The sequence below is a fragment of the Equus asinus genome, chromosome 14 (genome assembly GCF_041296235.1).
Source record: "Equus asinus isolate D_3611 breed Donkey chromosome 14, EquAss-T2T_v2, whole genome shotgun sequence".
Classification (NCBI taxonomy): Eukaryota; Metazoa; Chordata; class Mammalia; order Perissodactyla; family Equidae; genus Equus; species Equus asinus.
This window is the reverse complement of record NC_091803.1, coordinates 2,089,278-2,116,803: the sequence shown is the minus strand read 5'-3', so window position 1 is coordinate 2,116,803 and position 27,526 is coordinate 2,089,278. Positions and strand designations below refer to the sequence as shown.

Genomic DNA, 27,526 nt, shown 5'->3' with positions numbered 1-27,526 from the left:
GACCCACTCGGGACCTGCCCTCCACTTCCCTGGGGTTGCCGGTGGGTTTTTACAAACCATTCTGTTCTTTATTTTAAAAGTCGTACCTACTGTTTGTATTAAAAAATGGGTTTAGCGGAAACAGACGTAGAAGCAAAGGAAGAGCCCCCCACCCCCTTGATTCTCAGGGCTGGGGCACCCCCTGAGGAATTTGAGGGGCTGGTGGTGGTTCCCTGTGGTGTCTGTGTCCCCATCTCCTCTTCAGTCCTCATGGAGCAGGGCCACCCTAGTGACCTCATCTGACCTTAGTCACTCCTTTGAAGGCGCCATCTCCAAATGCCATCCCATGCTGAGGGGCTGGGCTTAGGACTGCAACCTATGAATTGGGGGGACACGATTCAGCCAGTAACCGTAGGTCATATTATCCTGAAACCCATTCTGGGATCTCAGAGGGTCCTTAGGAAACGGGGGGTAAGAGGCAGAGACTGGAGGAGCCACTGTCAGCCGTGAGGTGGAGGTGACCTACATGCACGCACAGTAGACGCACACACGGCAGACGCGCACACGGCAGACGCACACACGGCAGACGCGCACACGGCAGACGCGCACACGGCAGACGCGCACACGGCAGACGCGCACACGGCAGACGCGCAGGCACGGCAGACACACACATGGCAGACGCACACACGGCAGACGCGTGCACACGGCAGACACGCACACGGCAGACGCACACACGGCAGACGCGCACACGGCAGACGCGCACACGGCAGACGCACACACGGCAGACGCACACACGGCAGACGCACACACGGCAGACGCGCAGGCACGGCAGACGCACACACGGCAGACGCACACACGGCAGACGCGTGCACACGGCAGACACGCACACGGCAGACGCGCACACGGCAGACGCGCACACGGCAGACGCACACACGGCAGACGCACACACGGCAGACACGTGCACACGGCAGACGCACACACGGCAGACGCACACACATGGCAGATGCACACACGGCAGACACATGCACATGGCAGACGCACACACGGCAGACGCGCACACGGCAGACACATGCACATGGCAGACGCGCAGGCACGGCAGACGCACACACGGCAGACGCACACACGGCAGACGCACACACGGCAGACACGTGCACATGGCAGACGCGCAGGCACGGCAGACGCACACACGGCAGACGCACACACGGCAGATGCGCAGGCACGGCAGACGCACACACGGCAGACACACACACGGCAGACACGTGCACACGGCAGACGCACACACGGCAGACGCACACACGGCAGACGCACACACATGGCAGATGCACACACGGCAGACACGTGCACATGGCAGACGCACACACGGCAGACGCGCACACGGCAGACACATGCACATGGCAGACGCGCAGGCACGGCAGACGCACACACGGCAGACGCACACACGGCAGACGCACACACGGCAGACGCACACACATGGCAGACGCACACACGGCAGACGCACACACGGCAGACGCACACACGGCAGATGCGCAGGCACGGCAGACGCACACACGGCAGACACGTGCACATGGCAGACGAGTGCAGCGGCAGACACGCACACGCAGATGCGTGCACAGGGACGGCTGACACACGCAGATGGGCACACACGGCAGATGCGCAGGCACGGCAGACACGTGCACACAGCAGACGTGCGCACACACATGGATCGGGCTCTACACAGAGCATTTTGGATAATGTTTTGTCACAAGATACCATGAAAATTTCCCCCCGTCTTTAGTTGTTCCTTAAAACATTATTTTTAAGAGACCCAGGCCTGCTTCAGGAGACCCGTGAAGGTTTGCTGTTCCTCCTATTGTCCTAAAGGGACACACAGTGGTGTCCGCTCTAAGCAGACGTCTGTGGGCCCCTCTCCTCGCTGTCCTTGCGTCTTCAGCAGTCCCTCTGAGGCCAGGCACCGACTCTGGGGCCCTCGTTTCTGAAAGCCCAGGGTCCTCAGGGTCTGGGTCAACTGCGGGGTCGAGGGTGGTCTCCATGGCAGGGGACGAGGTGGAGGGAGACTGGGGGCTCCCAGGAGACCTGTGGATGCTCGGGTCCCCCTGCTGAGCACAGTGCTGACCTTACGTGTGCATGCCCCCAGGACCCCCTGCTCCGAGTCCAGGAGGTGCTGAACGGCACGGAGGTGAACCTGCAGCACCTCACCGCCCTAGTAGACTGCCGCAGCCTGCACCTGGTGGGAACCGGCCTCCTGGGGCGGGGGGAGCGACGGGGGGTGGGGGACATGGGGATCGACTAGAGGGCGGGGGGAGCAGCAGGGTTGGGGGAGTGGTTGGGAGGCAGGAGGAGCAGCCGGGGGCGGAGGGAGGAGCTGGGGCCGGGCATGGCTGTGGGCGTGTTCCATCTCATCCTGCTTTCCTGTCTCTCCCATCCCTGCCCCGCCCCAGGACTACGTGCAGGCCCTGACAGGCTTCTGCTATGATGGCGTCGAGGGCCTCATCTACCTGGCCCTCTTCTCCTTCGTCACAGCCCTCATGTTCAGCTCTATTGTCTGCAGCGTCCCTCATACCTGGCAGCAGAAGAGGTGAGGGGCTCAGAGAGGTCCTGGAGCTTACCCCAGGCTGCACAGCATGCAAGGTTGTGCTTCTGGACCCCTCCAAGTTCTAGTCCCCAGAGACAGGGACAGATGCCTCCTCACCTCTTAACACTCTCCAAGCCTCTGCAGCGACTCTGAGGCTGGTGGGTCCGAGATGAGCACCCTCATTTCACAGGTGGAAACTGAGCCTAAAGGAGCTCCCACCCCAGGGGACATGACACGCAAGACCAGAGCAGGCAGGCAGAACCAGGGTCTCCTGCCTCCTTGTGCTGGCTCTGCGCCCCATGCCCTTCCACGCCTCTGACTGGCTGGGCTCAGAATGTCTCATCCAGGGGCCAGCCCGGTGGCACAGCTATTAAGTTCGCAGGTTCCACTTTGGCGACCCAGGGTTTGCTGGTTCGGATCCTGGGTGCAGACCTATGCACTGCTTGTCAAGCCATGCTGTGGTAGACATCCCACATATAAACAAAACAGTAGAGGAAGATGGGCATGGATATTAGCTCAGGGCTAATCTTCCTCAGGAAAAAAAAGAGGAGGATTGGAGGCAGATGTTAGCTCAGAGCTCATCTTCAAAAAAAAAAAAGAATGTTTCCTCCGTCTCCCTACCCCTGGGTGCAAGTATGCAGGGCTGGGGGTGGCGGACCCACTGGCTGGCTGTGGGGAATCAGAGCTTCTGCGGGGAGTACCCTGGTGGCCGTGCCTCCATGGCCCACTCAGGTGGGTGACCAGGATGGCAGCTAGTTCCCATGGGGCTGCTGTGTCTTTATCTTTGCAGTAGGGGTCTTGGTGGCCCCTGCCTCAGGTCTCCCCCGTCAGTACTGGCATGAGTGCTCTATGAGGGTACCAGGCTCCTTTCCCTTCTTGGGCCCCCACAGTGCATATCACAGACCCATTAGCTCCCTTCCCATTTGGGCTGTGACTGCTTCTTGTTGGCCCAGCTTGGATGGCAAGTAGCTCAGCTCAGATCTCTGTCTTTGGTTTGGATTTCTCCTCTGTTATTTTCTGTTGTGATGGTGGTGCTGCCCATGGTGGCAGTGGTGATGATGATGGTGACGGTGATGGTCATGATGGTGGTGATGATGATGGTGATAGTGATGATGATAGTAATGGTGACGATGATGGTGATGGTCATGATGGTGATGGGCATGGGTATGATGGTGATGGTGGTGCTGCCCGTGGTGGCAGTGGTGATTATGATGGTGACGGTGATGGTCATGATGGTGATGATGATGATGGTGATAGTAATGGTGACGATGATGGTGATGGTCATGATGGTGATGGGCATGGGTATGATGGTGATGGTGGTGCTGCCCGTGGTGGCAGTGGTGATGATGATGGTGACGGTGATGGTCATGATGGTGATGATGATGGTGATAGTAATGGTGACGATGATGGTGATGGTCGTGGTGGTGATGGGCATAGGTATGATGGTGATGATGGAGATGATGGTAGTAATGGGCATGGGTATGGTGGTGGTGGTAGTGATGATGCTGGTGGTGATTAAGGTGGTAGCTATAGGGGGGTGGCTAAGAGCACAGCCCTAGAACCACATGGTCTGGCTTCAGATCCTGGTTCTACCCTCACTCATTGGGTGACTGTGGGCAAGTCATGTAACCACGCTGGGCCTCAACTTCCCTCCCTGTAGCGTGGGGGTATAAGAATCCACCCTCCAGGGTCAGGGAGCACTAGATGGCCCACTGCTTGTGAGGGCTCAGCCTTGGGCTTGGCTGGAGTCAGTGCTCAGACAAGTGCTACCAGTGTCCTGCTTATCTCACCACAAGGAACACAGCGAGGAGACCCTCTGCTTGAGGTGACCCAGCTGGTGGTGAGGGGGGATGTGAGCCCAGGCCTGGCTGACCTGTGTCTCACCACCAGGCAGTGCAGCCCTAAGTCCCATCTGGGACCAGGCAGGGTATGGTGGCGCTTGAGAGCAGCAGAGGCCTGGCCGGCGGCTCCCTTGCCTCGCCCTGCAGCAGCCTGGGTGGAGTGGAGGGTGGAGAGCCAGAGGGCAGCGGCGTGGGGAGGACTGGGCTCAGGCCTCCCAGGGGCAGGCGGGAGCTGAAAGCTGAAACAGGGTCCCCCCCAGCCCTCCGTGTCTCCCTAGGAGGGGCCCTGTCCCCTCGTTTCAGTAGGCTGACAGTCAGCATCCCTCTGTGCAGGCCGGGGTACAGGTTCCTGGGTGTCCCCGTGTTACGGAGGACGAAGCGGGGTCACTTGCCCACAGTCCCTAGCCTGTACGTGGCCGAGCTGGGATGGACCAGCTGCGTCTGCACTGGAGCTGACGCCCGTAGGTCCTGGGGCTGGCTCCTCGTGTCTGGGCCTGAGCCTGTGCTGGTGTCCCTTCCTGCAGAGGCCCCGACGAGGACGGGGAGGAGGAGGCTGCCCCAGGGCCACGGCAGGCGCACGACAGCCTCTACCGCGTGCACATGCCCAGTCTGTACAGCTGTGGCAGCAGCTACGGCAGTGAGACCAGCATCCCGGCTGCGGCCCACACTGTCAGCAACGCCCCGGTCACCGAGTACATGTGAGTCGTGCCAGGAGCAGGGGGCAGCCCGGGCGGGGACAGGCGGAGCCAGGCTCCGGGCCAGGCTGCATGGGGCTCAGTGTGGCCAGCGGGTATGTCCACGGGGGCACAGGGTGCGGATCCTGCCTGGGCCACCAGCGGGAAGGAGAGGGGCTTGGCATAGTGGGGGCTGCTTTCAGACAGGCCTCCCCGGGGGTGCCCGGGCGTGGGGGTCAGCCTGGCATTGAATGCTTGCTGATCCCGGGCAAACCTGGGTCAAGGCCACAGGGAGGCCACTCGGCCAGATGACTGCTCTGTGTCTGGGGCCCGGCCCAACCCGCGGGGAGCAGGCAGCCGGGCGGGGGCAGTCTCTGGCTGGGCCAAGGCGGGCAGGTGGCAGCCGTGGGTCCGCTCGGAGCCCTGTTGCAGTGCTGGTGTCACAGGACCCCCAGGCCCTTGCTTACTGGGCTGCAGACAGGGTGGTGACAAGAACGCACAGGTCTGCCTGGCTCCAGAACAGGCCAGTGGCCACTCACAGCCGCTCTCCTCCCGCCTCAGGAGCCAGAATGCCAACTTCCAGAACCCCCGCTGTGAGAACACCCCCCTCATCGGGCGCGAGTCCCCACCGCCCTCAGTAAGTCTCGGGGCAGGAGGGTGGGCGGGGGACCTGAGGCCTGGGTGGGGGCGCCGCCCCGCCCCCTTGGTGGTCTAGTCTGGCCCCACGAGCAGTGCAGGCCCTGCAGGCAGTGGGAGCTCCAGCAGCCAGGGCTCTCGGGTGGGCGTCTGGCTGAGTAGACGGGGCTGGGTGGGCCCACAAGTCGGCCTTGAGGTGCCCTGGGGCCAGAGTGGGCAGCCAGGAGCCCCCTGCCTGGTGGGTCAGCTCAGCTCCGAGGGGCCCTGACTTCTCTCTTCCTACCCGGCTCTGCTTCCTCTTCTTTCGTCCGTGGCTTCCTGAGCTCGACCTGGGATCGGCCCCTGGGTCTTCTGGCTTGGCCTGCTGTTCCCTCTGGTCTTGGGGGTGAGACACAGAAAAGGGGACGTGGTGGTTTGGTGCCAAACAGAAGGAGTTTGCAGAGAGGCAGAGGCCTGGTGGGCTTCCTGGAGGTGGTGGGCTACAAAGGACAGGGCCAGAGAGGCTGCAGGCCACTTGTCTTCAGAAATGCCCGTTGTGCAGCACAGAGCTGGCCTGGGATGCCCTGGACTGGACCAGGGCTGTGCGGGCTCCCAGGCTGTCCTGCCATGCTCAGGCTGCCCTCCTCATCGGCACTCCGCTCTGGCCCCCCTGAGGCCTGCTGTGGGCCGGGCCCTCGCCTGGCGTTGAGGCTGCCCTCTCTCTCTCTCTCTCCTGCGCCCCTCCCACCCCGGGCCCTCCTAGCGCTATCTGGCTGCCCTGGACTCTGGCAGCCACGCAGGCTGGCAATTTAAGCCCATGGACAGTGCCCGAACGTTGTGGTGGCCGTGTCCTCAGAGTGACAGGTACTGATCCACCCCGGGTTCCCTGCCCTGCACTGCCCACCCACCTGTGCCTCCATGCCTCGTGCTCCCTGCTACCCCTCACCAGCCGACGTGCCCCAGGACTGTCAGCTCAGTGCTGGTGGGTCCAGCTCTGCTGCTGGCCCTGGGCCTGGTGTCCTTATCTCAGGGGCAGTGAGCCCCTCCAGAGAACCCCCAGCCCAGCTGCAGGGGCCCCAGCCCCTCGTGTCACCTCCCAGCGAGGAGACCGTCACCCAGCCCCCGTGCACGCCTGCACTTGGTGCCTGGGCTCAGGAGTCAGAGTGCGGGTGAGTGAGCACCCTGGGCTGCGGCCAGCAGGCCCGGCCCTCATGCCGCCCTGCGTGTCTGGAAGCGCACGCAAGTGTGTGCAGATGAGCGTGCAAGCTCCTCCCAGCCATCCCCACACGGTGCCGTGCATGCCTGCTTGGGGTCCGGGCTGCTGCCCACTGTCCCCTGCCCCCGCCGCATGTCCACAGAATGACATGGCTCTTGGCACCTGCTGCTCCTCCTTCAGGCATGCCCTCCGTGGCCGCCCGATGGGCACGCACAATCTTCTCCTGGGCCAAGAGTTCTACGAGGGCTCTTGGGGCCCAGGGGACATTGTCCCTCCTGATGTGGGGACTGTGGTGTGGGGAGTCTGGCTGCTGGAGCTCCCAGGGGTCAGCAGGGTTAGTGTGTGGCTGTTGGGTCACCCTGCCAGGCTCCTACCACTGGCACATGGCACATGCCTTGGCCTTCGTCCCCATCGCCTATGGGCGTCTGGCCCTTCGCACACTGCCTGGCTGTCACACACATCTCCTCCATGTGTGTTCCTCGTGAGCACACACTCACGCATGTGCACTAAGCGAGGCCCTCGTGCTTCCAGTTGGATGAGGGGTGGTCAAGATGTGCCGGCCGTCCCCTCCCCCCGCCCCCTGTCACTGCCTCTGTGACCCGGGAGGAGCCCACAGTTTGGTTCCCACCCAGCCTGAGGGGCCTGGGCAGCTTTTGGGGCCCTCCTTCCCGGGCTGGCAGGGCAGAGTGGCCGTGGGGTCTCCTCATCCTTGTGGCCCGTGACCCTGCCCGTCTGGGCTCTCGGGGACGATCTGACCCACTTTCGGACACAGCCTAGTTGCACCCTTGCGTGACGCCCTCCTCCTGGCCCCCCAGCCAGGGTTGCGCTGTGGGAGGAAGCAGCCTGTGTGTGGCCTTCAGGGCTTGGGTATGAGGGGTGCAGTTAGGGAGGCTCTGAGCTCCGGCTCCCGGTGGGGGCAGAGCTCTGCCAGGCCTAGCGCCCAGATGCCCACAACGGGGGCCTGAGTGCTCATCTCATCAGAAGGGGAGACGTTCCCCATCCTGCGCCTGCGCCAAGGCGGCCAGCCCTCTGCTCCCTGGCGCAGCCAGCCAGGCCTCGGAGGCTAGGCTCTGGGCCAGCGGGCCCCTGCTGGAGCCCCTTCCCAAGGACTCTGTCTGCTGTGCGCCTGTCCTACCCCAGGGGTCCCTCTGGCTCACCCCGCCAAGGCCTGAGCCTGGCCGCATCCACCACCCTGCTGACTGCCTGCCTCCCTGTCTCCCTCCAGTACACCTCCAGCATGAGAGCCAAATACCTCGCCACGAGCCAGCCTCGCCCCGACTCCAGCAGCAGCGGGCACTAGACCGCCCGGGCCAGCCACCGCCCCACGTGCCAACCGCCCTCTCCTTCCCGTGCCAGCACTGCCGCTTATATCCGTGCTGCCCGCCGGACCCTCTGCACGTCGCCAGGCCCGCTGTGGGCACCTCTGCGGCCCCTTGCCCTCCCCTCCCCTTCCTGCAGGGGCGTGGGGTTACCTGGCATGAGCCCCAGGCCGGTGGAGACGCAGAGCTCTGGGCCTGCATCCTCTCCTTGGGTCACACACCTGGACACGTGGCAGCGCTGCCACCAAAGCCCGGGCCCTCCCGGCCCCACCCCCCTCGCCCCTCTGCCTCTGAGGATTCGAGTTCCCAGAGCCCTGCTCTGGGCCGGACACGACGGTGCTGTGTCCCTGACGCTCCCTCTGCAGCACGCTGACCCCCGGACCCTGCAGCCTCCTGGCCTCGCACCCCAGCCCGCTCCTTCCCTCCTGCAGCTCTGACGCTTTTCCTGTGTGCCCTCGATGCTTCTGGGCCTCGCTTCTTGGTTTGCAGGCAGCGCAGGGCCCTGTCTGTGCCGGGCATCTGGGGGACGGCGGTGTGCCCGCCCGCTCGTCTGTCTCCCCACCGTGGAGACTCCTGCGGCTTGTCCATGCGCCTCTCTCTGCAGTGTCTGGAGCTCCTTCGTCCTCTCGCCCCGCCTGACCCCAGGCCCCCTCCTGACGGCTGCCCGAAGCCTCCACGGGGAGGCCCCCTTTCTCTGCCTCCTGTCCACTGTCGCTCTCTCCCTCAGCGCCTGCCCTGCCCGTGGCACCCAGCCCTCTGCAGTGGCAGGAGGACAGCAGGTGCCACGCCGAGCCCAGGCCGCTCATTCACTGCTGGCCGTCTTCTTGGTGCCAAACCCCCTCCCCCACCCCAGAGACTTGGCAGCTCCGTCTGGGTCGTTTTTTGCACTAACCACATTTGTCATCTCCAGGGCAGGAAGCTGCGGGCCAAGCGGCACTGCCTTCTCGGTTCCCTCTCCATCCAGGACAGGCGCTGTGCCCCGGAGCCCGGCCTCGAGGGCTGGACCCGAGCTGGCTGTGAACGCGCCCTCGGCCCCTGCTGCCCCTCTTGGGACTAACCACTAACCTTACCCCAGCCTCCGCGGACGCCCCTGGTAGAGCCGCGAGCATGACCCTGAGTCCAGGCCAGAGACAAGGCCCAGGACAGCCGGCTGGGAGTCAGGCTGGAATAGCCGTTTTTTCTTGGGGTGCTGCTGGGGGGGGGCGTGTAGACCGACAGGCAGCCAGAGGGCCTGGAGACCCCTCCCCAGGGGCAGTGCTGCCTCAGGAGGACCGTGTCCTCAGGAACGAATGTCCCTTGGGCTGTAGGACCGAGGTCCCTGCGGCCTGGGTCTGCCCGCCTGTGAAGTGGGAGCAAGGCTTCCCTAAGGTGCTTTTGGCTTTAGTGTACAATGTTTGCTGTTTCCTGCCGTGGAGGGTGGGGCCGCCCCCAAACCAGGACAGGAAGTGCCCTGCCAGCCCTGGCCCAGCCAGCCTGACATGGACAGGCCGGATGTGGGCTCTGGCCTGTGTGCCTGGCCAGGGGCAGCAGAGGACCACCCACAGCCACGTGTGAGGGCCCAGGCTGGGGTCCCGCAGTGGGGAACAGGCAGCTGGCCTGGCAGTTTACAGACACATGGTCTCTTCCCCCAGAGCAGGGGGCAGCACCCCTTCCCTGGACAGGCCTGGGGGAGGCTGCCTTCCCTTCCTCTGCGGTCCCCCTTTCTTTGTGCTGGTGTCTGGGACCAAAAGTGTGGGTAGGGTGGGGGCCAAGCCACGTCTGCTCCGCCCTGGGAGGGGAGGGGAGTGGGTGGGCAAATATGGAGGTGCCCCAGGTGCGCCTGGGGCCCTGAGCCTTGAATCTGAGCCCCTGGACATGGCCACACCTCACTACAGGGCCCTGTGCTCCAGGGGCTGCCTGGCCCTTGTTCTGGTCCCCTACCAGGCCACAGGAGGCCTGCCCAGTCTTTCTTTTGGGCTCCACCCAGGTCAGGAGGGGGCGTCAGCAGCCTGGCTGGGTGCTGCTGTGCGCCCCGCCACCGCTCAGAAGCACAAATGGCTGCTGCGGCCGGCGGGCGGGGCCGCGATGTGAATGTACATAGCATGGGAGGTGGCATTGTGCTCAGCGTCCACCGTGCGTCATGTGCGCGTGCTGCCCCGTCTGTGACTCCACCTGCGTTCCCTCTGCTCACCGAGGTTGGATAAAGGAAAAGGGGAAGAGTCAAAAGGGGTTCAAACCCAAGCCTCAGTCCGTGGAGAGGGAGCACATCCTGCCGTTGGTTTTCTGTTTCTGGGTTTTCGGGCCCCTTTCCTAACCACCCCCATCCCGGTGACCTCTTCATATCCACTCCCACCCTGCACCAGTGGGCCTTGCGCCCCTCAGGCCCTGCTGCATCTTGGGGGGTGGTCTTTAACCACGTGGGGGTAGGGGTGCTGTGGGGATGGAGGGTGGGTGCCCCTGCCCAGCCCCCAACGGGCTGGGCAGCAGGTGGCAGGGCCCTCTGGGCAGGTGTCCACTCCCCCTCCCCTGGCCTGGTGGGCAGGGTTGGGGAGGGGGAGGGCCTGGTAGGAAGCCCCAGACCCTTCCCCTGCCAGGGCCACCCCATGTCACTATGCAAGTGCAGACGGAGCACCAGTCCCCTCCCTGCCCAGGACCCCTGCCAGCCCCAGGAGGGGTGGGTGGGGCGGGTGAGACTAGGGCCTTTGTGGGGGTTTTTTTTTGTTGAGCCGTAATGGTTGTGTGCCGCATCACTTTATATTTGTTACATATAACATATCTGGGTATAGTTTTGTTAAGACTCCGACCCTCCCGGTTCCCTCCTGGCCCTTGCACCCGGTCCCACGGCCCCCACCCCCATTCCCCCCCGCTTGTCATTTAGCCTCCTGAGCAGGGACTGAGGCCCGAGCCTCTTCATTTTCCTCCAACCTCCGCAGGGCCATGGCTGTATGTGCTGTCGCTGTGTGTTTTTTTGTTTTTTAAACTGGGTTTGGGGTTTGATTTTTTATTTCTTTGGGGGCTTTATTTTTCTTAGCAAATACTAAAAATCTCGTCCATGTAATTTCTGTGGTTTCTATTCAGCTTGGGTTTCATGTTTTAAAATAAACAAATTTTAAAAAACAGGCCTCTTTTCCTGAGTTGTTCTGGCTCCCCCCCAATTCTGTGGGCAGAGCGGCCGCGTGCCGGGCCGGGAGCCACGCGGACGCGGGGGCGGGGCCTGGCGGAGAGAGGGCCGTGGGTGGGCGGGGCCTCGAGGGAGGGGCGGGGCCTCAGGGGACAAGGTGGAGCCTGGCGGGGTGGGCGGGGAGCCGAGCGGGGGCGGGGCCTGGCGCGGTGGGCGGGGAGAGGGTGAGGATGGGCGGGGCCCCACGGGGCGGGGCGTCCGGTCTGCCCAGCAGCCCTCGCAGGGTCTCGGGCAGGGGACGGTGGTCTCGTTGACGTTGTAAAGCCTCTCTTTGCAATGTAGACATGTACTGGAGGGCCCTGAGGGGACGGGAATGGGGGTGCGGAGGTCCCTCCCGCCACCACGAGAGGTGACAGGCCTGGCCCAGGGCAGGGTGCTAGAGGGGGCCAGGTGGGAGAATGGTGGGCCCCAGGAGGAGCTCTTCCTGAGCCCCCGCTGTGGTAACTCCTGTCCTTCCCGACGCCCCACCGAGGCGGGGTTCCTGGTGCTTCCGGGGCCACTCCCCCAGCCCTGGCCTCCCCGGAGTCCTTCCTTGGGGTCTGCACAGGAACCCTCCCCCGCCCTCCGAGGTGGGCGTGGCCCTTCTTGCTCTCTTCTGAGAAATGGGCTGGCAGGTGCCACATAATCCAGGACACAGCCCTGGGGGGGCGGGGGGGCTCCCATCCCCACTTAGGGCGATACCAAGCCACTTCACAGTAAGGCCCTTAGGACCCCCTGGAATCTGGGGAGGCACATTTGGACCAGGAGAGTGTTTGTGTCCCCTGCCTGGCACACAGGCTCAGGCACAGGAGGGGGCGCCGGGCAAAGCCCCTGCCTCCCAGCACACACCAGCAGCAGGCCCAGTGGTCTCCCATCGACTAGCTCCCAGCCAAAGGGGGCCCAGGAGAGATGAGCTCTGAAGGGGGGAAACTGAGCCCCCAGCGGTGGAGACGGTTGCAGCTCTGGGACTCCTGGGCACCACATGGTTAAGGAGCATAAATGGGGACATTTGGGCCCAGGCAAGAAAGCCCATGTTTGGAGGGAGAGGCCGGGGGCCACGAGGGAAAGACCCCGGGCACATCCCACCCTCTCGGACCTCAGTTTCCCTGTCTATGCATCAGGGAGGGTACAACGACATCCGGCCCTAGAGGCTGCCACATTGCTTGGCTCATGGCCCCTTCCTCCATCCTCAGAGCCAGCCATGTGGCACCTTCAGATCTCCCGCTCTGACCCTGACCCTCCTGCCTCCCTCTTGTAAGGACCCTTGCGATTGCATTGGGCCCGCCCAAATAATCCAGGATCATCTCCCCATCCCAAGGTCCTTAATTTACTCACATCTACAAAGTCCCCTTGGCCATGTAAGGTAACATAGTCACAGGTTCTGGAGATTATGACATGGACATCTTTGGGGGCGGTTATTCTGCCTGCCACGGGAAGCTAGTCTCGAGAATATCTGAGGAAAGGGTTCCAGGCAGCGAGAACCGCCAGTGCAAAGGCCCTGAGGCAGATACGTGCCTGGTGCATTCAAGCAGGGAGGCGAGGGTGACTGGAGTGCAGGGAGCAAGGGGGAGAGTGGCTGGAGATGCAGCTAAGGTGGGGGGATGGCAGAGGGCCTGTGGGCCTTGTAAGGACTTTGACATTGCCTCTGAGAGAAGTGGGAGCCATGGAGGGGTTGAGCAGACTGACATGGCCTCACATTCACTTTTAACACGATCGCCCTGGCTGCTGAGTTGGGAAGGGAACCAGGGCAGAAGCTAGAGACAGCAATGCAGGCGAGAGCTCAGGGCGGCCCAGGCCAGGGTGCTGGCCAGCTGTGGAGTGGTGAGAAGGGTTTGGGTTCTGGAAAGCAATGCCACAGCACTTCCCAGCAGACTGTGTGTGGGTGTGGGGTGTGGGGTGTGGGTTGAGCTGTTGGGGGCATGTATTGTCATAAATTGAAATGGGATCGGGGGAGGTCAGAGGTCCAGTTTTGGACATGCTGAGCCTAAGGAGCCCGTTAGACACCCCAGGGCAGGTGTGGAGAGGTGGCAGAATGGACGAGCCTGGGACTCGGGAGAGAGCTCGGGGTGGCGCTGGTCGGCCGGAGTCTTTGGCATAGGTACTGTAATGTCACCCACGAGGCAGGGTGACATCCCCCAAGGACTGGGTGCTGAAGAGGAGAGAGCAGGACCAAGGACCAGGTCTGGGAGGGCGAGGGAGTGACCAGTGAGGTGGGAGGAAGCCCGGGACAGTGGGTGTCCTGGGAGCCACATGAAGACAGGGTCAAGGAGGCATGAGGGACCACATCACATGCTGCTGAGGGCCAGATTCTGCGAGGACTGGCAAGTGACCGGCAGATTCAGTGACCTGGATGGACGCCATTGGCGTCTTGGACAAGAACAGGTCTGATGAAGCCGGATAGCTGGCTCAGGAGAGCAGGGACGGGGCTGGAGGGAAAGACCTGGGGACAGCAAGAAGTGACTCCCCTTTGGGGGAATTTAGCTGCAAAGCAGAAAAACAGAGCGATAGCTGGAGGGGCAGGCCTGGAGAAGTGTGTGTGTGTGTGAGTGCGCACTAAGACGGGAACTAGCAGCATGTCGGGTAGGCTGATGGGAACGATCCCCTAGGCAGGGAATGGATGCAGGAGGCAAGAGGGGAGGATCAATGGTGGGGTGATGTTCCTGAGTTGCCAAGAGGGGCTGCAACCTAGGTCACAGTGAGGGGCTGGCCATAGACAGGAGCGCGCCCCCTCCTCCTGGCCCAGTGGTTAGAGCATTTGGGCAGCCGGCAGGGGGGTCGGGGGTGAAGTCGGAGTGGAGGTGGCAGAGGGTCTCAGGAAACAAGAGGGAGGCTGAAGAAGAAGTGGGGAGAGAGAAGGTGCGAGCTGTCACCTGGGGCTGTGGGAAAGCCACGGTGGCAAGGGCCCCTGGGGCTCCTGGTCTGGAACTCAGGGTGGGACTGGCCAGCCAGCGGGGAGCATTTCCCTCCAGCCTCCCAGGTGCGGGCGCCGAGGAGGCAGAGGGCTCGGTGCCACAGGTCGGAGACTGCAGGCTTGGCCGAAAGTGTGGAAGCGAGAGAGCCAGGGGAGGTGAAAGTGAGCTCAAGGTCGAGACTGGACCTGGGATTAAGGCCAGGGGAGGATGAGCCTGCAAGGGGTGTGGTGAGGGATCTGGTCGGGGTCAGGACAGGGGAGGGAGGGAGCTGGGCAAACAGGAGGTGGAGGCAGACTGGGGTGCTGCAAGGTCTGGGGAGTGACAGTGGAGTGGGGACCAAGGCAGGCAGGGTGTCGGGGGAGGGGAGGCCAAGGGTGTGGGAAGGACAATGGACACCAGAGTCACCAGGAACGGACGCCAGAGCAGCATGGAGAGAAGGGCCGGAGCCAGAAGCCAAAATCTCCCCAGAAAGAGGGGGCCGGTGGATACCCATGACAGGGGTGGAGAAGGCTGGGGCAGGAGGTGGGGGTGTGGGCAGCAGATGTTGTGGTCCTCCCACAGGGTCGGGAGGGAGAGAGAAGGGTCTGCCCGCCCCGCGGCCATAGGAACATCTCCAGGAGTGAGGGCAGTGCCCAGCAGGGGGCACTGGGTGGTCAGGATGAGACTCAGGGCCGGGCTGGTGGACAGACAGTGCAGGGACCCACCCTGGAGCTCCCGATGGGCTGGGGTGGCCCGAGAATCTGCATTCCCAGCAAGTTCCCAGGGAGCGCATGCTGCTGGCCTGGGGCTCAGCTGTGACCGCAGTAGAGCAGGAGGCGAGCGGTCATTGGGCCGGGGTGGAGGATCCGGGATTCCGCCGGGGTGGGGCACGGCCAGCCCCGCCCCGGAGCCAGGGCACAGGAGGGCGGCCTGGGGCGGCCTTCAGCAGTCGGCTCAAGCTCGCCTCCTGAGAGGAGACACGTTGCATGAACCATTACCTGCACTAACGTTATGATCCGTGATGTGAACTTTGGAAGCAAGCTCGGGGCTGCACCCCTAGATCCGGGCGGGGGTCCTGGGAAAAGTCGACTCAAGCTGGAAGAGGAACCTCCAGCTCTTGCCACCAGCCGGCGCCCAAGGACCGTGGCAGGTTGTCCGCGGAGGGGGTCCCGAGGCCCGAAGGGGGCGGAGGCAGTAGGGGCGTGTCTGAGCCCCCAAACTCAGCATGGCGACATAATCTGGGCACCCTCAGGGGGCGGGACAACGAGCCCTCAGGTCCCCAGGTCCCTCCTAGCGAGGTACCAGGAACCTTTGGTGGGTTTAGCCCTGGGCTCAGAAAGGGCTTGGGGAGGGGTCACCTCCCAGAACACTTGGTGAGGCTGGGGTGGGCAAGCGCCGGGGGTCGCAGCAGGACCAGCCGGTTGGCCTGACGGACAAAAAGAAGAGGCCAGCTCTGGCCACCCCTCTCCCCTCTGACCCCAGGCCCAGAGAGGGCAACAGTGGCTGAAGCCACGGCCAGCATCTGGCCTCCTGCACCTCCTCATGGAAAGCCCTGGCTGCCTGCCGCTGGGAGGGCCAGGCTGGGGGAGAGCAATGGAGACGGAAAGCGTTGCCATCCTGCCTCCAGCCTTCCAGGCACCCTGATGGACCGCACCTTGGCACCCTTGCCCTCACTGTGCTGGGACCCAGGGCACCCTCCTCTCCCCGCTCCATCTCTACAAAGCCTTCCTACTCCAGCTTGGGTGTGCCTCTTCCAGGAAGTCAGCTGGGATGGCCTCAGTCAAAGGAAGTGTGTTTCAACTGAGCAGGGAGGGGCCGCACCCTGGCACCCCTCTCAGCCCTTCCCAGACCCCCTGGCCCGCCTGGCAGCACAGAAGCGGGGAGCTGGGGGGAGCACTGCCACCCTCACGGAGCACCCAGCAGCCCCAAGGCTACGGTTTGACTTCTTGTTTTTGGAAGCCCACAAATGAGTGGCAGTCTGGGAGGGGCTAGATGCCCACGGTGCATCACCAGAGGGTGAGGCAGGGCCGCCCTGGCGGTGCCTGGGGAGAAGCGAGGTCCCCCGTCTGCTCCATGACTCATCCTTCCGGGAAGGCCCCCTTCCTCACACCCCGAGGGCAGCAGATGGAAAAAACCGGCTGCCCAGTTCCCGTGGGACCCCTCTTGCACCCACTTCCCCTTCCAAGGAGGGAGAACTGCCCTGCCTCCCTCGCCACTTGTCTAGAAGAGGGAAGGGCCCCGCTGCTGGCCCCTGCTCCTTCGCCACCCCTCCCTGGCGCAGAGCACGTGGACTCAGCTGCCCTCACACCTGTCCCCATTTCTCAGACGGAGGTGGAGACTGCGGGAGCTGCAAGACCTCCTCCCCACCCCGCCCCGGACTCTCTGCTCTGCTGTCCCCACTCCGTGCCCCCTCCCCACAATGGGACAGTTGGATGGCCCCAACTCTGCTGCGACTCCACACCTGTGCCCCGTGGCCGCCAGCTCTATGCCGAGGCTGATGCCAGCTGCCCGGGGCGCGCTGGGGCCCTGGGTCTGCAGCCGGGCCCTCTGACTCACCGGGCAGGAAGGAGGCCCAGGCCTCTGCCCGCATGCGGCCGGCCGTGGTTCCGCTATGACTCCTCCTGCTCATTTTCAGCTTCCTCGTCGGATGGGCCCTGTGCCATCCGATGAGATGTGGTCGCCATCTCCACCCAGCCTGGCACACAGTGGGTGCCGGGGGATGACGGCAGCCGAGTCCGGGGGCACCCCCTAGACAGGGGTCAGGCTGGGTGATGGTGGAGGAGGCCCTCCTTCCCTCCCACGGTCCCAGTCACTGCCCACACCCCCTGGGGCAGCTGCCCCGAGGCCTTCTGGAAACCACTTCTGCTGACTCAGGGCTGTGCAGGGCCGAGGTGGGGTCAGGCCCCAGCGAGTCGGCCCCCAGGCTGGGACAGCCACCAGGAAGGGCTGGGAGGCAGGGACCCTCCCTGGCCACCAGTTTGGGGGTGCCGAGTATGTGAGCATGTCTGGTGGGGGCGGGCTGGCATTCTGCCCCCACAGGTCAGCCGTGGGGAAGGGAGGCACCTTTCGAACGACTTGGCTTCCGAGTGTTGATAAGGCTAAGCTTGGACCAGAGTGGGGGGCATGGAGGTCACAGGGACCCTGCAGCCCAAGCCTACAGAGCAGGTACCTGCAGGGGCAGGTGGGGGCAGGAGCCAGCAGAGCCAGCCGCAGGGCACTAGGGCTCAGCTGGAGAAAGAGGAAGCGAGGGCTGCCCGTGCCTGCCAGGGCTGGTGGCGGGGTTCCCCTGCTGGGCTGGAGCCCCCTCCACCTCCGGCCCACCCACAAAGCCTTGTTTGAGGAAGAAAGGGCCCCGAGGAGCTGCTTTCCATAGAAATTAAGAGCTGTGTGACTCCTCCCCGCTCTCCCGGGACCTGTCCAGGTCGGGGTGCGGGCCGAGCCCAAGGTCGGTGTGGGCACCAAGCCCTTTCACGAGGAGGGGGTGCACGCAGTGCCAAAGAGGGGAGGCCGGGATCCGAGGCCCACCTGACCTCTGAGTTTGAGCTCTTCACTACCCCACCAGCCCAGCTGCCTGAGTTTGGGTGTAACTGCTCCGAGCCTCAGTTTCTCCATCTGCAAAATGGGACGATGGCCTCTGTGGGCTTGTGACAGGGATGAAGCCAGGTACGGAGGTCACCGGGCCAGGCTGGCACAGGCTGGGACTCCAGAGCCTCAGGGCTTCCCCCTAGCTGGGACCCTCCTGACTGCATCCTTGGGCGCCCGGGCTGGCTACGCCTCTCAGGCACCTGCAAGGAGCTATTTTGATCCCAGATAGTCGGCTTGGGGGGTTCTTTACTTCTGACCCCCATAGAACTGCAAATGCACCCCCCTACTCACACCGCCTGCTGCACCTCTGGCAGACCTGCAGCTCAGCCCCCACTTCCTCCAGCCAAGACCAGGAGCCCCGGGTTGCCCCAAAGACCACCTTTATTCACAGCAAAGGAGTCACCATAGCAACCACGCTTCAATTCCCTGAGAACTTTTCCCTTATGGTTCGCTTTCCTAGCTATGTCTTTGCAGAAAGAAAAACAGAAGACAAAACACAGCCCCGGGGCCAGGCATGCAGGAGACAGGTACGAGGCAGGAGGGCGGCGAGGGGCCTGCTGCCGGGTGCTGCCACATTTAAATACACAGAGCAAGACCTTCCCACCAGCTTTAGCAACGAAGATCATCCCAAGCTGGGCTTCTGCTTTTTCTGATCCACAGAAAAGATAAAGTAACACCCTCCCCCGCCCCCCCCCACCCCCGAGAACAAAGACAAAAACATCCTACTTTTTACCCACCCCCTCTCGAAAAACAGGCACAGTAAAAAAATACTGTCACGATATGTACAGACACGCCCACTATGGGCGACTTTCTCTCCACTGGGGAGAGGAGATAAGGCTTAGCTCTGACTCCCCCTCACGGAGGGAGACAAAGGGAAGATGGCGGAGAGGTCCCCCCACCTGAAGAGCCCCCCAGCAGGGCGGGGAGGGGAGCCATACGGCCACGGGGGCTTCTTGGGGTGGCTGTCACTCTGAGCCACAGTGCCCGCGCCGAGCTCAGTGGGAGGGGCATGGCGCAGTGGTCCTGGGGGCTCTGAGGCTGGGGCTGGGATCCCAGGGTGCAGGCGCCCCCAGCATGGGGCCTGCGCTCAGCAGAGCAGCCCCTGATCTCACGCTGCCCCAAGACCCGCAAAGAGTAGCAATAATTACACTGCCCTCAGAGCGACCTCTGACACACAGATTCTGCCGGGGCACGGGCTCCGGAAAGGCAGACGAGGGGCACTCCTGGGCAGAGCAGAGCTGCCCAGCAGCCTGCTACATGGTCGGGCACACAGTACAAGCGCACACGCAGGTACAGCCCTGGGGGAGCCTTGAATGCCAAGGCCAGGGCGGCACCACAGGGGTCCCCGGGCCCTTTGGATACCAGGGGCGCCCAGGGACGGGGTCTCAGCCGTGGCTGCTAGAAGATGGCGGTGCGGGGACACCAGGGTGTGTCCGGGTACAAGTGGCAGTGGACGGAGCGGAACCTGTGAGGACAGAGTGGGGGGCTGGTCCGTGTGGGGTGGGGGTGCTGAGCGCCCATCTTCAGACCCACAGCACTGGGGGGGGGCCCTGCGCCACCCTGAGCAGGACTCTTGGGGGCACTGTCTATAGCGACTCCCAACTCTAGCTCCACCAGACCCACAGGGGACGCTGGGCCTCAGTTTCCTCACCTGGATGGGTCAGCCTCCACCGAGAAGGGCCCCTTCACGTGGACGGCATTCCGCTTGTTTTCAAACGTGCCGTAGCTCAGGGTCACCTGCGTGGAGGGGGCGGAGGGATGCTGGAGGGGCCGCTCATGTGGCTCTGAACGAGGGAACAGCCCTGCCTCCTGCCTCTCCTCGGCCCAAGAAGGAAGGTCTGTGGGCCACGGCACACTGCAGCCCACCCGCTCTGCAAACCCCGGGAATAAGGCCAAAGTGGGGGCTCCGGCTGGGCTGGGAGAGCTGCCAGCCGTGGGTGAGAGGACATCCACCGAGGCAGGAAAAGACCCGAAAAGTGCGGGGTAGGTGTGTGGCACTGAAGACAAAGACGGGAAGGATGGACAACAGGATTTGAGCAGGGTCCACGCTGGTGGGAGGATTAGGGGTCTGGGTGGCAGCCAACAGCAGGGCCCTTTCTGACCCCCCTGTTTAAAAAATGTGACCCCACCCTCCACATCCTCCTCCCCTACCCTCCGCACCCTCCTCCCCCACCCCACTCCATTCCTCTCTCCTCTTCTGGCCCAGCGGCTCTCCTCTGGGCTCTCTCCTCTGGGCTCCTGTTGGTCCACACTCCCTTCCCGGGCCCCCGCGGGAGGCGCACCTGCTCGTGGAGCTCCGAGGCAGGCACCTGCTGCAGGTTCTCCAGGTGGGAGTGGAAGAGCCCGCTGCGGATGAGGGGCACACCCAGCAAGGCCTCCACGATGTAGCCGATGGTGCAGTCGTCCGGCAGCCGGATCCGCTCGGCCGTGTTCATGAAGTGGCCCCCGCTGTGGGCGGGAAGGGATGGACGGGTGAGTGGAGGCGGGAGCTGGCTGCCCGCCGGGCAGCACGTAGCACAGAGCAAAGCAGCCAGGCTCAGAGAGAAGGTGGACGTGCCCCCAGGGAGCAGGGTGCAGACCACGTCTGTGTCCCTAATAGTCTCTCCTGCCCACAGCTGCCTCCCTCCCTGAGCCCCAGCACAGCACAGCACCCCCCTCTGTACCAGCCTGAGGATTCTCTGCCAGTGGGGGCTGCTGGAAGGGGTCCTGCCCAATGGTGCATGGGCCTGAGTGCTAACAGCCTCTGGTGCCTGGTAGGCAGAAGTGGCCAGTGGCGGGGCATGACTCAACCCATCCGGGCACGTGAGCCTGGGGACACCCACTGCTGGGAGGATGAACCCAGCCAGGCCTCACTTGGGAGGACCTTGGGACCTAGGGCAACCTGGCTGGTGGGGCACCCTCACTTGTGCTCCAGGACACTCACCTGGCCCACGGGCTCATCTTCAGGGCCAGCCCGCGGCTGATGCAGAAGCCAGCCCCACCGGTGGCAAACCAGAAGTGGACAGGACGCTGCGGGAGAGGGCAACGTCTTGAGACCCCACCCCCACCCCAAGCCACGAGGGCGCCTCCCGCCTCCTCCCCACCCAGCCCAGGTGTGTGTGGGTGCAGCACTCACCATCTTGTTCTCGCTGACCCTCTCCGTGGCCTGGATGGGCCTGTCCAGGCTGGGCTTGCCGATGTAGACGTCCTGCATGTGTGGGTAGCTGGCCAGCAGCCGCAGCAAGGCCCGCACGTTGACATAGTTGTCGTCATCCACGTGGCAGAACCACCTGCGGGCGAGGCAGGGCCGTCAGGAGGGCGTGCCAGGGGCGGGTACTGCCAGAGCAGGTGCCTGGAGCGGGGGACGTTCCTTGGGCCCCGGCCAGAGGCCAACACTCACTTCCTCCCCGAGTCGATGAAACGGTCGTACTCCACGGCCATCTTGCAGGACAGGGCCTGGCGGCTGTGGGCAGCCGAGCAGTTAGTATTGACCACGTTGCCTGTGGACAAGGGGAAGGGGCTGTAAGTGGGTCCGAGCTGGCTCAGAGAGGGCAGCCTGGCCTGGGGTCACACAGCAGGCCCCCCGTGAGACAGAGCAGGATAGAGTGGGTGGCTGTCTGGCCCAGGGCACCCTGGGTTCAAGATGTGCCCTGCAGCGGCTTCCCTCCTCAGCCCCCTCCCCAGCACAGGACACCAGGCCTGGCGATCCCCTCCACCATCCCAACCCCTTCCCGGGGCGTCCCCGCCCCGCCCCAGCCCATTCAGGCGGCTTTTTCCCAGCACCGACCACCTGTTGCCGCCACATCAGCTCAAAGGGCCCGGGGAGCTGAAAGGGCCTCATTTGCATGAGAATTAGGGGGGGGCCGAGTGGTGGGGCGGGCCCTTGAGCAAACCCGTTGAGTAAACTGCACTCCCCAGCCCGTGGCCTCTGTGACCTCTCCCGGGGGGGGGGGGGGGGGGGGGGGGGGGGGGGGGGGGGGAGGGGGCGGGGGTGAGAGGGCGGAGGGGAGCCTTTCCTCCTGGAAGTGGAGCCCCTTCAACCTCCCCAAGCTCTGGGCTCACCCGTGCGCCTGGCCAGGACCTCATCTTCCCCATCGGTGAAAATGAATGTCTGGAAGGAGAAACACAGCCTTGAACAGGCAGCCCTGTGCGCCCCACCCCTGGGCCGTGGCGGGTTTCCAGGGCTGGGCATCCTGGGGTCTCAGCAGCTACCGCTCCATCCCGCCCACTCCCCCCACCACCCCACCCCGTCTTTGGGCCTCAGTTTCCCCCTGTGCACAGAGCAGGGCTCAAGTGCCAACATGAGTGGAAGCAGGGCTGGGGTTCACGCAGGCCCCACCCCCCACGTCGACAGCTGGGCCCAAGGTCGCCCGGCAGCTGCTGGCGGCACGAGCCAGGTGGGGCGCCCCGCCCACCCGCCAGGTAACCGGCTCCCGCCCGGCCCGCGCACCTGGCGGGGCACACACCCTTATTGACACAGCACCCGCCCGGGCTGCGGGAGGGGGCAGAGGGCGGTGGGGGGACATCGGAGGAGGTCGGCTCTGGGAAGCCAAGTCTCAATCAGTCGGGGACAAAGGCTTCTGCTGGGCGGCTGCCAAGGCCCCGCGGACAAAGGGCCCGGAGGGAGGATGAATCACCAGGCATTGTCCGCCAGCTTTGTCCGGGCCGCGCGCGCCGCGAGGGGCGCCGGGCGGCCTTAACTCGGCCGCGTTAAGCGGGAGTGGCCGCGCTGCCCATTACCATACAGCTGGCTTGGTTAACTGGGCCGGGCTGGGCGCGAGGTCCGGCGGGCAGGGCAGGGCAGAGGTGCGGCCCGGCACTGCGGTCCCTCGGCCGTGTGACCAGCCGGGCAGGTCACCTCCTCTGAGCCGAGGCGGCACGGCTGTTTTGTGAAGACCCCGACGGCCAGCAGGGTGGAGGCGGGAAATCACACAGGGCCCAGCCCACGGGTCGGTGCCCACCGCAGCCACACGGCCCGGCACCCCCTCCTGCTGCTGGTGCGAGGAAAGCTGGGCTCGAGAGACAGGCTTTGCCCAAGGCCACATGAAGCCTCCACTTTGCCAGTACAGGGCCACCCGTGCCAGGATCGCTCTGCGGAAGGGGGGCCGCAGGGCGGGGCCAGGAGCTGCCGGCGCCCGCCTGGGCCCGTCCGCACACGGGGAAGAATGTTCCTTCCTCTGCCGCCCGCCCAGCGCGTGCCGCCGGGCGCACCCAGGCACGGCGAGCGCAAAGCCTGGGGCCCGGAGGCGGGATGGGGGCGGGGGGGTGGGGGGGGGGGAGCCTGAGCGCCAGCAGGAGACCGCCACCTCCATGCCCGCCAGGCCTCAGTTGCCTTCTCTGTATGAATGGATCCGAGGGAGGATCCAGCATGTGCAAGCCTGGCACCCAGTACACACCCAGGGACCTGGGGGACCCACCCGGGGGGCCCACCCTCACCTGGGTGGCCCCAGCTGCTTGTCCAGCCTGACCCCAGATCTGGGCACACGGGTGAGGCCACAGGCTGTGGGTCATGGGCTTAGAGCTAAGGGGGTGGCAGGCTCCATCTACACCCCATCCACACAGGCACCCCCTCCTTCCCGAGCCCAGCAGACACCCCAGGGCGGCCCGCACGCACAGACTCGCCCCCGGCCCCCAGCCCGCTCTCCGGCAGCGCAGCCCAGGAATGCCGTGGGAGGCTGAGGCTGGCCGGTGCCGACGCGCCGCTGCGCCCCTGGATTAAAAGGAAAATGCTTTCTTAATGAGATCAAGCGAGGCCTGTTCTCCCGCGCTTTGGTGGTGCCCTAAAAACCCAGCCCAAGGCTACGGAGATTAAAGTCACCTTTGTTCAGCTGGGGAGAGCCAGGCCGCCCGCCCAGAGGGAGTGCTGGGGAGGGTGGGGCTGTGGTGGTGCGAGGGTGCCCGGCCTCCCCACCCTCCCGCTGCCCCCGCGCATCAGAGCAACCGGGAGAGGAGGGGACGGGCTGCCCCGGGCCTCGCCCACCGCTCAGAGCCTCAGTTTCCCCCTCCGTACAATGGGCATGCCCAGAGCAAAGCAAAGAGACTGATTCTCTCCTTTCATCTCCCTAACGGCCCTGCGAGGTGGGCACTGTTACTACCCGAGTGAGGAAACTGAGGCCCAGACCCTGGGGCAGAGGTGATGCTGGTCCAGCCTGGCCGTGCCTTCCAGGGACGGAGACGACCCCCCCACACACACACCCGGGGGCCCCCTCCCCGCTTCCCCGAGGACGACAAGTAGGCTGCAGGAGGAAGAGCAGGGCAGCCAGGGCGGCAGGGCCGGCTGGGGGCGGGCGGGGGGACACCCACAGGAAGCGGCATTGTTCCTGGAGCTGCGATTCAAAGAAACACAGGATGCCAAGCTCTCCCCCAACAATTGTGGCCGCTGCGGTGGCAGCCGCTGCAGCCTGGCCCGCTCCTGAGACGGGTTGGGGAGGAACGTGTGGGCCAAAGGCCCAGTCCCTCATCCTGGACTTGAAGGCCCGTCACAGTGTGGCCCTGCTGACCTCTCCCTGCCCCTCCCCGGGTCACTCCAGTCGCTGGAAGTTTCTTGCACATCCGTCACGCTTGAGTTCGTGATGCCCAGAGTGCCCTTTCTGGGTATTTTCTACTCTCAGTCTAGCTCAAATGGCACCTCCTCCAGGAAGTCTCCCCCCCCCCCCCCCCCCCCCCGCCATAGGTCAGATGCCCACTCTCGGCTTACACAGCCTCTCTGGGTTTCCCCCACCACAGCCCTGACTTCCTTGAGTCTCCCCCATCAGACTGGGTCTGAATCACCCTTGCACAGGGCTGGGAAAGAAGGACCCTCTGCCGTGACAGTTTCAAGGACCCCTGGCCCACAATACCCCGTCGGAGGGGTTCTTGCTTGCTGTGATGCCTGAACTAATTGCTGGAGGCAGATTTGGCCTCTTCTGTGGGGGGTCAGCTGGCGAGAAGGAAACCTGAGTGGCCCTTCAGCTGGGAGCTCAGGGCCCAGGCGAGTGATAGCACCCACCTCACTCTGAGTGCCCTCTGGGCTGATGCCCTGCATCTGCAGCTTTTCCAGTCTTCTTTTACAACACTCTGTTGGAAGGGCAGTGCTTTCCCTATTTCAGAGATGAGGAGACTGAGGGTCAGAGAGGCCCTGGGTCTTGCCCAAGATCACCTAGCTCAGCTGGAACTGATACCTGAGACCCCTTGACCACATCCCTTCTACTAGAGAAAGCCCCCAACGTTCAAGATGAGAGGTGCTCAGAGCTGGTGTCAGCCCAGAGACGGCTGAATGTTGCCACAGGTCACACAGCAGGGAGGCAGAGTCCTGGGGGTGGGGGTGCCTGGCTCAGGGATGGTGCCCCACAAGGGCTGTCAGTCAGGGATGTGTGGGGGGGGGACCGTAGGCCCCCTCATCGCCAGGCAACCTGAGTGGCCAGCACGCCAGCGGCGGTTCCCATGGAGCGCATAGCTGCACACAAGAGGCCGGACGCCTTTCTCCGCTGGAGAAAGGGGCTTTGTTACCTTGCCCAAGCGGCCGGCGTGAGAGCCGCCGGGCGCTGGGAATCCTAACGGCCTGGGCGCTGAACAAAACCCACGGCCCCCGCCACCCCTCCCGCCCGCCACTGAGCCCCTGGGAAAGGGACGCTGCGTTCCCAGGAGGCTGCCAGGGGGTTCCCAGGGCCCCCTCCCCACTCTGGGATGAGAGAGGACCCTGCCTGCTAGCCCCCATCATGACCTTGCCAGGACCCTGCCCCAAAAAAGGGCCCTGCCAGGCCAGAAGGCCCCAGGCCTCGAGAGTTTAAACAGCGTGGAAGAGGTGTGGGGTCTGCTCTGACCCCCGACCCCAGTCAAGGGTCCCTGACTCTCACCCCAAATGCCCAGTCGGTTCCTTGAATCTCCCAGCCCCAGGATGTTCCCCTGCCTCCCTTTCCTCTGCAGGGCCCACACTCTGTCTCCGTCCGTCCCGCCCGCCCCAACCCAACCGTCCTGCTGCAGCCTCGAGGGAGATTTTCAAAGTGGGGTGTGTCTTTATTATGTGTGTGTAGGAAGTCGATGCGCAGCTCGGGTGTATTAAGCGCAAGGTTCCCGGCTCCAGAGACTCCTGCACCTCGGGGAGAGGGTCCCCAGCAGAGACCCTGAAACCCAGTGCTGTTTCTCTTGAGATGTGCTCTCCAGGGCCCACCAACACCCACCCTAACTCCAGATTATCTTCAGCAATGACTGGGACGGGAAGAGGACGCCCAGAGCCAGGGACCCTAACCCCACACTCCACCTCTAAGGAAAAGAGCCTTCCTCCCCAGGGTGGACGCCCCATGCAGAATCTGCCTTGGAGAGGGTTAGAGACAATAACACCCTATTAACGTGCTCCAATGTCTGGGGGCAAGAAGCATCACAAGGCACCAACCCCAAGCACTGGTGGCTGGTGTGGGGTCAGCGTATGCCATCCAGGGCTCTGGAAGTTGGCTGGGGATGGGTCCCCATTGGACACTTCCACAACTGCATGGGGAGAGTGGCCCCACCAGGCAAACTGGGCTGGGAGGCGATGGACTGACGTCACCGCCCCCCCAGATATTCCCAGTGGCTGGACAGAGATGCAGTCTGGCGCCCATCGGATACTGCCACCAGCTGGACAAGACGGCACCCCCCTACCCAGCCCGCCCGCCCGCCCAGGCCGCGGGTCCTCACCATCTCCTTGTGGCGCGAGATCCAGGTCTCCAGCAGCAGGTCGAGGCGCGCGCGGTGAAACTTTTTGGTGGTTTTGACCGCGATGAAGACATCGTGGGGTGCCAGCGGCTCGGCTGGGGGTCGCGGGTGGCCGTCGGCGGGGCGGGGAGCGCCCCCGGGCGGTGGGCCCGCGTCTCTGCGCGCGCGGGTCAGCAGGCTGAAGTACTCGGACAGACTGTGCACCTCGCGGGCGAGCGCTCCGGGCGCCGGGGCCGCCTCCAGCCCTGGCGCCGGGGCCGCCCCCGCGGGGCCCGCCAGGCTGCGCAGCGCGCGCCGGCCGCGCTCGGCGGGCACCGGGGGCGGCGGCGGGTCGGCGGTGAGCACCAGCAGGCAGGCGAGCAGCGCGCCCGCCAGCGCCAGCAGCAGGCGTCGGCCGCAGCGCTTGAGCATGGTGGGGTGGCGGCCGCGCGGTGCGCCCTGCCCGGTGCGCCCTGCCCCGCACGCCCGCGCCGAGGACCCCGGGTCCGGCGGCGAGTGCAGCTGGGCCCCGCCCGCGCCCCGAGCCCTTAAAGCTCTCCGCCCTGGCACCGCCCCCCGTGGGCGTGCCCCCCGCTAAGCTCCGCCCACACCGCGCGCTCACTGGCTGCCGGGCCCTGGGGCGGGGCCTTGCGCGGGTCGCCCCCCAGGCCTGGCAGCGCCCACGTGGGGCCGCGGCGGGGGTCTGGGAACTGCCCCGCGGGCGCCGCGGCCCCCGCCCCCTTTGCGCACGTGCACGCCCCGCCCCTGTTGCCCCCAGCGGGCAGCCGAGGGGCGTGGGGCTTTGGGCCTGGCCCGCCCCCTTGGCCCTGAAGGGGAAACCCGGGCTGGCCAGCGCCGGCGGGGTCGCAGCGCTCCGGCGTCTGGCACGCGGAGGGGCGCGCCCTCGGGGCGGTGCCCGAGATTCTGGGACGGGGGCTTCGGGATCAATCGTCCCGCAGGGGACGCCCGTACTTCCTCGCTGTGCACTTCCCCTCCTCGAGCCTGGCTTCCTCCCCTTGGGATGGTGCTGGCCGAGCAGTTGGGGCGGCGCCTGGGTGGACCTGAGC

General features: G+C 64.6%; 2 protein-coding genes across 4 annotated transcripts in view; one reads left to right on the top strand and one right to left on the bottom strand.

Annotated features, from left to right (window-relative positions):
• Nucleotides 1-11,314, top strand: part of TTYH3 (tweety family member 3) — a 38,481-nt gene extending 27,167 nt beyond the window's left edge. The window contains exons 10-15 of one of the 2 annotated variants that reach the window (XM_044746403.2): nucleotides 2,114-2,206; nucleotides 2,418-2,554; nucleotides 4,917-5,090; nucleotides 5,628-5,703; nucleotides 6,445-6,545; nucleotides 8,123-11,314. In XM_044746403.2, coding sequence (XP_044602338.1) covers nucleotides 2,114-2,206; nucleotides 2,418-2,554; nucleotides 4,917-5,090; nucleotides 5,628-5,703; nucleotides 6,445-6,545; nucleotides 8,123-8,138 — 597 coding nt within the window. In that variant the 3' untranslated portion in view covers nucleotides 8,139-11,314. The remainder of the gene's footprint in view (nucleotides 1-2,113; nucleotides 2,207-2,417; nucleotides 2,555-4,916; nucleotides 5,091-5,627; nucleotides 5,704-6,444; nucleotides 6,546-8,122) is intronic. The other variant, XM_044746404.2, reaches the window with a different exon arrangement.
• Nucleotides 55-26,986, bottom strand: LFNG (LFNG O-fucosylpeptide 3-beta-N-acetylglucosaminyltransferase). 2 transcript variants are annotated; one of them, XM_044746405.2, is made up of 9 exons: nucleotides 26,463-26,986; nucleotides 21,873-21,921; nucleotides 21,211-21,310; nucleotides 20,947-21,100; nucleotides 20,755-20,840; nucleotides 20,114-20,279; nucleotides 19,483-19,568; nucleotides 5,986-6,080; nucleotides 55-355 (listed from the first exon to the last, which is right to left on the bottom strand). In XM_044746405.2, the coding sequence occupies exons 1-9, from the start codon at nucleotides 26,889-26,891 to the stop codon at nucleotides 285-287; spliced, it is 1,236 nt and encodes a 411-aa protein (XP_044602340.2). In that variant the 5' UTR covers nucleotides 26,892-26,986; the 3' UTR covers nucleotides 55-284. The 2 variants fall into 2 exon arrangements, with proteins under 2 accessions (XP_044602340.2, XP_044602341.2); XM_044746406.2 differs by lacking the exons at nucleotides 55-355; nucleotides 5,986-6,080 and adding an exon at nucleotides 18,195-19,296 and having other exon boundaries at nucleotides 26,463-26,984.
• Between the last annotated feature and the right edge of the window lie 540 nt (nucleotides 26,987-27,526).